Here is a 12,337-nt window from a genome sequence, read left to right as displayed (position 1 = left end):
CTACATTGTAGAAAATAGTAAAAAAATTAAGAAAAACCTTTGAATGAGTAGGTGTGTATCCAAACTTTTGACTGGTACTGTATATACAGTGCATTCGGAAAGTTTTCAGACCCCTTGACTTTTTCCACATTTTGTTAGCCTTTTTCTAAAATTGATTAAAATAGTATTTTTTTCTCATCAATCTACACACAATACCACATAATGACAAAGCAGAAATACGTTTTTAGACTGAAATATGACATTTACATAAGTATTCAGACCTTTTACTCATTACTTTGTCGAGGCACTTTTGGTAGCGATAACAGCCATAAGTCTTCTTGGGTATGGCGCTACAAGCTTGGTGCACCTGTATTTGGGGAGTTCTCCCATTCTTCTCTGCAGATTCTCTCAAGCTCTGTCAGGTTGGATGGGGAGCGTCTCTGCACAGCTATTTTCAGATCTCTTCAGTGATGTTCAATCGGGTTCAAGTCTGGACCCTGGCTGGGCCACTCAAGGACATTTAGAGACTTGTCCCGAAGCCACTCCTGCATTGTCTTGGCTGTGTGAACTMAACAAAAATATAAATGCAACATGTAAAGTATTGGTCCCATTTTTCATGAGCTGAAATTAAAGATTTCAGAAATGTTCCATACGCACAAAAAGAGTATTTCTCAAAAARGTTGGTGCACAAATGTGTTTATGTCTCTGTGAGTGAGCATTTCTCCTTTGCCAAGCTAATCTATCCACGTGACAGTTGTGGCATATCAAGAAGCTGTTTAAACAGCATGATCATTACACAGGTGCACCTTGTGCTGGGGACGATATAAGGCCACTCTAAAATGTGCAGTTTTGTCACACAACACAATGCCACAAATGTCTCAAGTTTTGAGGGATCTTGCAATTGGCATGCTGACTGCAAGAACGTCCAACAGAGCTGTTGCCAGATAATTGAATGTTAATTTCTCTACCATAAGCCACCGCCAAAGTCATTGGCAGTCCATCCAACTGGCCTCACAACCGCAGACCACGTGTATCCACGCCAGTCCATGACCTGCACATCCTGCTTCTTAGGGGTGGGCTTATTTCAGGCAAAGTGAGYGCTGCCCTTGGAGCAAACTACCTTGGTGCCAATATGGAGCCGATGAGCAAAGGTGCATCGGCACAATGTGGGCAGTCTACATGGGTCCAGTGTTTTAACCCTCATTTGTTTGCTGGGAAAAGATTAGCTTATTTCAAGCAAAGTGAAGGCTGCCCTCACAAGATATGGGCTGCCCACACTGGGACACACTGGGGCAATGCCTTGGGAGCCAATGTGGATTCGATGAGGAAAGGCACATGGGCCCAATGTGGGCAGCCTGCTTGAGGCCAATATTTTAGCCCGCATTGTGTTAATCTGGACATGTTTTCTGGGTTAGTGCTTAATGCAAAGTTAATGAAACACTTGTTAACAGCCTGAATCGATTTCAGTAACACTTCATTCTGTAGTTCTGTCTCAGATGGTAATTGTTTTATATTTCAAAATGACGTGGTAACTGCTAGGTTTTATATGAACATTAAACTCTCGAGCAAGAGTTGAAAGCTTCCTKAAAACTTGATACATTTGTGGCATTGTGTTGTGTGACAAAACAGCTAATTTTAGAGTGTCCTTTTATTGTCCCCAGCGCAAGGTACATCTGTGTAATGATCATGCTGTTTAATGAGCTTCTTGATATGCCACACTTGTCAGGTGGATGGATTATCTTGGCCAAGGAGAAATGCTCACTAACAGGGATGTAAACAAATTTGTGCACAACATTTTAGAGAAATATGCTTTTTGTGCGTATGGAACATTTCTGGGATCTTTTATTTCAGCTCATGAAAAATGGGACCAACACTTTACATGTTGCATTTTATATTTAGTTCAGTATAAATGGCCCATAAAGTAAAKGGTTACAAAACCTCTGATATGTGTGGTGTCCTCAGCTTTGTGCTCCAGACAAGGTTCTGATCCCGGAGCGCTACCTGCATGTGGAGCCCAACACTCCTCTCAGCCCAGAGGAGCAGAAGGAGAAACAGAAGAAAGTAGAGAGGATCAAGACTCTCATTGCCAAATCAAAGTAAGTACAGACACCACAAACTACTGTCCAACACACCTCTGACTCACACATACGTACAGTAGTGTATTTACTCATATTTTGGCTAAACTTCCTCTCCGCTCCATCTTCTTTTTCACATAAGTGTTATGAAATGCCACATGTTCTGTATTAAAAGTTATAATTTAATCTCCTTTCTCTTGCTCTCTTTGTCACACTTTCTCCCTCCCCTCTCTCCCCTGCCACCTCTCCCTCCAGTCTCCAGAATGTGGTTCCCCTATTGGACGGTCCTACTGAGGGGGGCGGTCGTCATCACCATGGCAACCCAGAGCAAAAAATCCAGGAGCAGGAGAAGAGGATCGAGATCTCCTGTGCTCTGGCCGCCGAGGCCTCGCGACGCTCCCGCCTGCTCTCCGGTGAGGACGCCTCAGCTGCCTGCCGCTTCACTGCCACCACCCCGACCACCCTGTCACCACGGTTACTGCCTTCACAGTTACCGTTGCCCACCCCGACCGTGGCCCTGTCGCCCCCCTGCCACTGAGGAGACCCCCAGAGATGACAGGCGATGTGTTGCTGAAACACCTCCCCCTTCCTCCAAAACCCCTTCCCTCCTCCCCTCTATGACACACATTTCCTCTACCAATCACTGAAATGATCAATCCCTCTCCTGTTTGCAACACACTCAACACTCAACATCAATGACAGCTTTTTAGGGGTTAAATTGGAGGTGAACATAGTGGAACTGCRTTGTTCGAAAGAAAAATATTTTGATAAAATATATACAGTAATTTTTGGGGGAAAAGTTTCTAAGGCCCAGTTTCATGAAGAATAAAATCCCAATATAACCCCTAGTTACATCTCACTGTCAAATGTCTGCAAAATATCCGCTGCTTAAACCCAGCCAACCACACTCCTTCACTCCCTCATTGTCTGCTGTACTGCAATATACTCCACTATCCACTGTCCACTACTCAACCACTACCTAACCCAAGCCAACCACACCCTCAGTTCCTCACCATGTGCAGTAGTGTACACCTGGGGTGTACTCACTAGAATCCAAATGAAGCAAATGGGATGAAACGGGGAGGGACCTACCTGAATTTGTCTAATARGAAACTCACGTTATCTTTGCGGTACATTTTCCATTACAAAACATTTTGCTAGAGGTTGTGACACAGTGCATTAATGAAGAAAAAAAACTGGTCACAGTTACACTCATTGCTATTCAAGGATCTGTATCCGCTCCTACAAAAAGGGTTCATAAACCTTGTCATTTCACAGGGCATCCCAAGACAATGCCACATGTTACCTGTCCCTGTCCCCAGAACAATAGATTAACAGAGATATGATCAACTCAGATGAACCAAGATTTAGAATATGTAATGTCGCCATGTGACCATGATGTTAATCTTCCATTGAGAAATCCAAATAAGAATGGCATTGTTGTGGAAAGTATGGTGCCAGCAGGGAAGATAGTTTCACTAGTCCACTTCTGTCCATGGGATGCACGTTTGACCACAATATTGTTTTGGACATTCGTTTTAGGACTCACGCCCAACTGAGTATTCTTCTCAATGCATTCTCAATTGATGCTGATGAAGATTTTTATCTAAAGTGCATTACAGGTGCTTGGAAACACGATGACGTATCAAAAGTTGGCAAATAATGAGTATGACAACCTTTTGTCATGTTGCCAGATTGCCTTTAGATGCAGTAGCACTTTATCCAGCTAGCTAAGACTGGGGGGACAGCATCGGATTGTAGCTAGCTAACATTAGCATTGCAGCATTTGATGAATTTAGTTAGCTAATGGCAACATTTCCATTCCTTTAAAGTACATTTAACGACATCATAATGATGAAAAAGTTGTTTCCTACTAATTATTTGCCTACTTTAGCAATGTCATCATATTTCCAGGCCACTATAGTGTACTTTAGATGAAGCATTCCTTAGCCCCTCTTCGGTGACTGGACACCAGGAGCGGTTTGCACCAGTTGTGCATAAAAAAGTTGGTCTTAAATACTAGTTCGGCGTAGATATGTCCGACTTTGGTAACAGGATTTACACTTGTTGCAACCCCCCCCCCCCCCACCAAAAAAATAAACTAGTCGTAGCTAAATCCGGCATGAGCAATGCGCGTTCATTAGATGCTTCATAATGATGGTTGCTAGGCAGCGCCAGTTACTAGGCTGTTACCGTCCTTGTGGCCGTTCTAAACTTTGCGAGGCATGTCCCATCACTTCGCAAAGCCCACCACTATGCATGCGCGTTTTCTTAACCACAACTGGCTGGATGAATTAATAATGGCTGTGGGAATGAATATCACTGAATTACAAAAATATTGGAGTAAAGTATGCTAACGCCATTGAAGGCATGTATCATATTGTAATGAAACAGGCAGGGAGCAGGCATCGAACCCTCGACCTTCAAGCCCGAAATCCAGCGCGCAATCGACTTTGCCCCAAAAGCATGTTAATGCGGCAGAGTCGATATCCGCGTTTATAAACCCAGGGTCGTTACACTATTATTGCTTACTGAAATTAAGTCATCCAACTGTTTTAAATACTTTAAAGCAATAGCCGTGTGTGGTCAACTATAATTTCAACAACGTTATGATTGGGACAGTGTTATCACGCTGCATTGAGACAAGACTCGTATTGATAAATCAATAAATATAATATTTTTGTTTTCACGGAATCTCCATTTTGATATTTGGTTACAATTAGGCTGGGAAAATGTTTGCGGAATTGAGGTGAATGTTTTCATGATGATAATCTTTAGTCTAGTTTGCTCGTCAAACAGTGTTYTCAGAACATTTTGCTAGCATGTTATGTAGCCTACGGTAGCCCAGTATAACAGGTGGATTAATTTGCCAAGGCTATATCCCGACTAAAAGCCCTTGACTTGTCTGATAATCAATCAATGTGATTTTGTTTCAAACAATCTCCGTCTATATAGTTGGTTGTTTGATCTCTGGCTGGGCAAKTTAGTGGAGGTGGCAGCTTATCTATTATACTGAACAAAAATATAAACACGACATACAACAATCTCAAAGATTTTACTGAGTTACAGTTAATATATGGAAATCAGTCAATTGTAATACATGATTTATGCCCTAATGTATGGATTTCACATGACTGGGCAGGGGCACAGCCATGGGTGGACCTTGGAGTGGTTATGGCCCACCCACTTGAGAGCCAGATCAACCCACTGGGGAGCCAGGCCCAGCCAATCAGGATTCGTTTTTCCCCACAAAAGGGCTTTATTACAGACAGAAATACATTTTAGAGTGGCCTTTTATTGTCCCCAGCAAAAGGTGCACCTGTGTAATGATCATGCTATTTCATCAGCTTCTTGATATGGATTATCTTGACAAAGGATAAAATGCTCACTAACAGGGAAGTAAACAAATGTGTGCACAAAATGTATGCAAAATAAGCTTTTTGTGGATAATGTAAAATGTTTGGTATCTTTTATTTCAGCTCATGAAACATGGGACCAACACTTTACATGCTGCATTTATATTTTTGTTTCGTGTAGATTGATAATAACTGCTCAGATACATTTAGCATTATAATGTAGCATAAATCAAGTGTATTATTTTGCTATTGACTCGCGCATAGGAAACTCGAAAAGCCTGCGGAGGTTCTGAAATATGAACACGAGAGTCACATTCTTTTGAAAATATAGATTGCTATCATTTTCTGTTCATATCGTTAAAGAAGATCTAAGAATATCTAGTCTAATACCCTACACCTGCTCCCTACTAGGCGTAGAATCTATGTCCAGGAGTAGCTCACAGAAGAACTTACGCCAAGGTGGTCCAACAGGTAGAATTTTTAGGTCCTGCATAGAGCAGACGTAGGTCCTGCTTAATTCAGACGTAGAGTTGCGACCCACTTAGGGAAAGGGGAATACCTAGTCAGTTGTACAACTGAATGCATTCAACTGAAATGGTCTTCCGCATTTAACCCAACCCCTCTGAATCAGAGAGGTACGGGAGGCTGCCATAATCAACATCCATGTCTTCGGTGCCCGGGAAACAGTGGGATAACTGCCTTGCTCAGGGGCAGAACGACTGATTTTTACCTGGTCAGCTCAGGGTTTCGATCCAGCAACCTTCGGTTACTGGCCCAACGCTCTAACCACTAGGCTACCTGCCCGCCCAACTGGAGCAACCGCCCCAGTAGCCCTTTGGGCACCAATATGGTGGAGGAATCTTAAGAACTTTCATAACAATGGCATGACGCGACTGAGTGATGGAGGTGCAATCCATGAGTAGTGAGATCGACAGAGTTTCCGTTTGCTGAAAACTACAGCACAATTTCTCACTGCTTACTACATATCACTATCTCTGTCTCTACCCTACCCACAACCAACCACATATCACTTATGCATAGTCATCACAGATTATGATAATGGGAAATTGAACATAAACTTGTCAATGTAAAGTGATGAGCTGAAGGAAAACAAATCTGTTTTTTTTATCAAGTCTTATAGGACTGTTAAGTATTCAATCATACTGTGTGCTGCCTGCTGTCAGTCGCGGTCATTACATGGTCATAAAACCATACCTTTGAGCATGCGTCACCCTTGACTGGACAGATACTGTTATTGTCCAGCTGCACAGAGTTCAGTACGAACCAGGTATCTGTTACGCTGCTGGTGCCAGATAGCAGACTTTGTTTTATCTTGCGTCCAGAAAAGCACTTTGCATTATGTTCAACCATATTATCTTTAGAGTCATAATATCCGATCCACATATATTCTGCAAGTTTACCTACAATTTGTTACTGACCTTCATGCTTTCTGTCGTTACAAGTATTTACTTTGTAAATGTAATCTAGATAACAGCTGTTCAAACTGTTTAATTTTCTAAAGTGTTCTGAATGTGTGTAGCCAAACTCCAGATCCAGGTGTAACAAGTTTATCCTAGCAACATTCTCTTGCTTCCTCAGTACAAAGCTATACAGGCTTAGCACCATATCCCTACAGATGTATCCCCACAAGCATAACCATATCCTGTTATGCTTGTGGGGTGGAGTGAGTGCACAGTCCTCCCTGTTGTAGCTGCCTCAACCCTTTATTATTGCTTTACACCTTCATGTTTTGCTATTTGTTTTGCTCGTTCTCACSTCACACCCCCATTCCATTCCAGCCCAGTGCGCCCCCAGCCCCCCCGCCTCCCCGACCAACCTGGCCCCTCCCCCGTCCTCCACCGACTTCTCCGACTCCGTTCACATCATGAAGGTGTGAGTCTGTGAAGGTGAGTCCCCGCCCACCCACCACACCTGCAACCCACCCCCCTCCCTCCCTCCTCTCCCCCTCTCTGGTCCCCTCCTCCTACCTCACCCCCCCTCCTTCACCTCTCCTGGTTTGGGCAGGCCTCTTAGTTTTTCACTCATGTGATGTCTTGACCAATGGCAGCAAGTGGAAATTGTATTGCTATCTGCTTTACTCAATTGTTTTATTAACTGGAAAATAGTTCCGAATGCTCTCAATGAACTGTGCTAACACAATATTTATGTTTTCTATACCGAAATAACCGTACGACAATCGTATATTACTACCAGTCCTTGTCCACGTACTGTACACATTTCAAGGGACAGAAACGATTAACCAGTAAAATATCCCTTGAGGATTTGTGGAGGCCTCCCCCTGAAGTCGGGATTATCTGTCTCTCAGTTTGTGCTGATGTAGGACACGGAGAGGAAGTGAGACTGAAGTGTTGCTGTTAGAGAGAGTGAAGACAGCTGACTCAGATGTGAAGTTATCTACCCTGTACTTGTACACAGGGTTAAATTAGTACTGCTAAGCAGGGGCAATTCAGGATGGGGCCTCTGCCATGGACCAGTCAATTTAGAGCCATATTCTTTGAATGAAGCCAGGTTACCACGTCCAACACATACTCAGCAATAAATACCAATAATGATAAACTGCTGTTTCAGACTTTGTAGCTAATAGCTATCGCGTTAAACTAATAGGAGGATCACGCTTCCTGTCAGCACCATTTGGACAAGCGGGGATCAAATCTCAGATCGTTTTTGTCATTTTTTATTTGCTTATGTGCTTGGTTATGACCATAATCCTTACTAAGAACACGGTCCTGTCATTCCTGGACAAAAACGTACACCTCACAAACGATCCTGATTTACTTCCCTGCATTGTGTTTGACAAAAACAACTTGAGATATTGGCAAAAACATCTTGAGATATCCGCCTTACTTTTAAACATTGGTAGGGTCACACATGGCCCTTCCCAAAACCCAGGTGCACAAATTGAATGCAGACTTGCACAAATGGCACAACAATGCAATACTTTATAAGAGCTTGAYGTCCTTGGGTAGTATCTTCAGTTCCAACCTAATGTCTTTCTGCTTGACTGACGGTGTTCAGGGTCTGTTGTCTGCATACTCACAACAAACAAAGTTTTATTCTAAATGTATTAAATAAAGCGGCGGTCACACTTCAATGACTTTCTATTACCATTCTTGTTGTTTTCAAGCTGATGTTAGTTAATCAAATCAAATTATATTGGTCACGTACATATGGTTACCAGATGTTAATGTGAGTGTAGCGAAATGCTTGTGCTTCTAGTTCCGTCAGAGCAGTAATATCTAACAAGTAAAGTTGTATCTTGTGAAAAGCACCATTGTGGACTTGTTGTACCCAAATTGCAACCATGCAGAGTATGTTCAGTGGACAATTACTCAAGTCGACATTGCACTGCAGCTTTCTCAGCCTTGTCGTAACATCTATTGAGTCCCCTCAATAACCACTCTTAAACATAACAGGGGCACATCCTGTACTCAACGACAGGATCCTCAGCAGTGATTGGTACAAACTGGCCTGGAGTTGTCCTGTGGTCAAATAAGCATTTAGAGAGTCACACAAACAAATAGCAGAAAGGGAACTCATCTGAGTCTGGAAACATTTCCTTTCTCTGCTTTCAATTTTCATTGTGTCTTTGTTTGAGTGTTTTGTAAAAGTGAGTTTTACTGGGATTAAAGTATGTTTTCTCTCTTTCATCTCTCTCTCTTTCATCTCTAGCTCAAGCTCTGGCTGCCGTCAAGTTTGACGGAGCGTCCTTCTGAGGATCCACTGGAATATAAAGAAAATGCCCAAAGAAACTGGTTATATTTACAAACTGGTTAATCTCCCAGACCACCTGCCCGCCGGTGTATAAACCCAAATGACCTCCACAACAACACAACCGGAAACATGAAGCTGTCACAGGAAGTTTGGGAAGTTGACCACCTGAGGACTTTTTCAAGGCAAACAGACTATGATGGAGGCCCACACCTCCCAACAGGAGGGGGCCTATAACGGCACCCTCCACTCTCTCTCTATCATTCACCACACTTACACAATTCTTCTTAGTCTAGGCCTGGCAGAAAATAGCTTCTCTATAAGGGCAGGTAACGCAAACTAAACAAATGCAAATAAAACACAATGCTGTAATTTTTTCACTATTTTGGCGATGATGCGTTTGACACAGCATTTGATACTACTAAGCTAGCCAGAAACCAGAGGGTGTATACAGCACTCAAACATGCTCTCCTCCATGCTACACTGACAGTGGGACTGTTTCGACAGTTTTCTCCGTTACTCAGCTCAGGAAAGGTGTATGCTATAGAGAGATTAGAAGGACCACAGAGACTAGAAGCCCAGGACAGTAGAGTTCTGTGACTGAACGGTTCAGGAGGGGACTTATCGTACGTGATGCACGGATCTCTGTTAAGATGAAGAGGGATTAGGACTGCCGGAGCTGGACTTCAGGAAGAGGGACTGGGGAGTGAGAGCTTCTTATTGGTGCAGAGAGCAGTAGAACCAATCAGAGGCTGATGTTACAGTGTAACAGGAAATGGTCACAGAGGAGGAGGCGGACAGATGGTAGTTCAAGAGCCATAAAGAGAGATATGAGCGGGAACAGTAACATAACACAGGGTTTCCCAAACTCGATCCTGGGGCCCCCCTGGGTGGACGTTTTGGTTTTTGCCCTAGCACTACACTGCTGATTCAGGATCGAGTTTGGGGAAACCCTGACACAACAGGAAATGGCCTCTTCAGAGCAATGTAGTTTTGTCTCTGATTGGCCCCCAGGTCATTGTTTCAAACTCAGTTAAACAGGCCTTGACCTTCGACTTCCTGGCGTCGTCTTCAGAGGCCATTAGTGGGAGAGCTGTACTGTATGAAAGCACCCCCCCCCCTCCCCCCTCCACTCAATCCAGTGGTCGCAGGACACTGGTGTACAGCAGTGTTTGCATGAGTCTCCCTTCGATTCCTTCCAACACCTCTCATCCCAGGTGAGGAACACAACTATTGAACACCTAACCCACTGTGACGCCTGCCTCCCAACCCTTTCTCCAGGCTAGGCTACACCCCCTCTGTCCCCTTTCCCGTCCTACACCCAGGGCTGGCTGGGACCTATATGCGTATGTGTGTGACTGCCTGCAGGAAGACCTATCCTGCCTCACTCTGAAACCACTGTTAGTTCTCTGGTAACTGTGTGTCTTGATGTGAGTACAGCCCACACACCATTGGCATTAAAGCCATTGGACTCCTCTTAGTTCTCTCACTGCTATAAGACCTTACTTCAGTGGTACAGTATGTCAATAGATACATGTGTAGATAAAATCTCTCTATATCTACATTTATATATATATATACAGTACAGTATATAGTATGTGGAAAGACGTCAGTAAAAGAAGTGACCTTAGAATAAGTCTGCTAGTTGAAACACTTGTTTGTGTTAAGATGGGCCAGCAACTTGCATCACAGCCAACTTACAGTGTGTACATATCAGAAAGCTAAATGCATCCTACATGTATCATATCGCTAATATTATACAGTGCTATGTTGAAGACCGAACCTTTTTAGCATATAGAGGTCGTTTATTCTGATCAATACGTTTTTACCTGTCAAAATACATCTAATTATTTTTCTATGAAGCGTCACTTCTAACGTGATCAACCACTTTGGGTGAGACAGATAGATAGACACAGAAATATATAGACATATTGCTGTRCTGGTCAGGGTCGGAGGAACTCATATATTATACACATATATGACAAGTCACTCCACATTCTAAGTGGAGGATGTATCGTGGTGCAGTTATGTGCAACATACTCGTCCTCCTCCTGTCCTCTAATATAAGTTGCTGACCCATCCTTTGCATTTTGGCTGTCTCTTAATAAGGAACATTTGTTTGTCAGTCGATCACTGTTTAGTGTCTCCAGATTTAACCTGTGGCCTCTGAAAGCGCAGTCCTTTTTTATTTCTGTCTTCATTCCTCCCTCACAATCCACTCATCTCTCCTTCTCTGTCTTTTTTCCCCCCATTCCATTCGTTTCTCCCCCTTTGTCATATTGGCTCAGAGGCAATGCTGTGTCTGTATAAGAAGATATCTTTCTTCAGACTCAAGCCACCGTGTTTGAAGGCAAGTTAAACATTTGTGTACACAAAGCAGATTATAAAAATAAAAAAAAGTCTGAAGAAAATAGTTATATTTTTTGCTTGTTTGAGAAAGGGACAACTAAGGTCAAAAGATGCAGTACATATTTTTTTAGACTCATGGGTATTTGATGACTAAAATAAGGTTTCAGCCGACAGGTTACATTTTTAGCATGTAATCAGGAATGTTTTGCGTTTTTCACAATATTGGGGGAAAATGATTATTGCTCAAATATTTTTTTAATTTGCTTTTAAGATGTGTCTTGAAGGCCCTGGTTTAAAGATGATTTTGAAAATATTGGTATTTTTGGAACAATTGGCCTCATATGTGTTGAGAAACACAAAACAGCCAAATACGGGGTGTCCAATATTTGATAAAAAATGTAGCATTTATGGCTAATAATGATGTGGAAAGATTTAGCACATTGGTCTATGTACATATTTCCCATTTCAACTACGRATATCTTAATAATAACATCAACTGTTGCTATTTTGGCGAAAATACACAAAATGCTTGAACTATGCAAATAAAAAAGTAAAAAATCATATGCTTGCTTTAGGAAAACCTTCTTGCAATAAAGTGAATGTATACAAATATATACAGTATGTGTTTCTCTTTAGATGTTTTCGGAATATTCCGCCGTACTTTCTAAGAAAAATTATAATCATAAATCATTGATATTATTACCGTTATTGTTTTGATCATGTTATTGATGTTGAGTATCACTGCCAAAATAATTATACTACTGATCATCATACTTTCTGTCTGTTATATTAATAGACCTTTACTGACAATATCATAAGGACTCATATTATATCATATGGACTCTTATA

General features: G+C 42.3%; 1 protein-coding gene across 1 annotated transcript in view; it reads left to right on the top strand.

Annotated features, from left to right (window-relative positions):
• Positions 1–12,102, top strand: part of LOC111963554 (pleckstrin homology domain-containing family A member 6) — an 86,716-nt gene extending 74,614 nt beyond the window's left edge. Inside the window, exons 24-27 of the mRNA XM_070443459.1 lie at positions 1,942–2,075; positions 2,310–2,467; positions 7,210–7,317; positions 9,101–12,102. Of these exons, the coding sequence (XP_070299560.1) occupies positions 1,942–2,075; positions 2,310–2,467; positions 7,210–7,307 (390 nt within the window). The 3' untranslated portion in view covers positions 7,308–7,317; positions 9,101–12,102. The remainder of the gene's footprint in view (positions 1–1,941; positions 2,076–2,309; positions 2,468–7,209; positions 7,318–9,100) is intronic.
• Positions 12,103–12,337: the final 235 nt, after the last annotated feature.

Source organism: Salvelinus sp. IW2-2015, linkage group LG1 (genome assembly GCF_002910315.2).
Source record: "Salvelinus sp. IW2-2015 linkage group LG1, ASM291031v2, whole genome shotgun sequence".
NCBI classification, from domain to species: domain Eukaryota; kingdom Metazoa; phylum Chordata; class Actinopteri; order Salmoniformes; family Salmonidae; genus Salvelinus; species Salvelinus sp. IW2-2015.
Note: the sequence above shows the minus strand (reverse complement) of the source record. Positions and strands in the feature narration are given on the sequence as shown.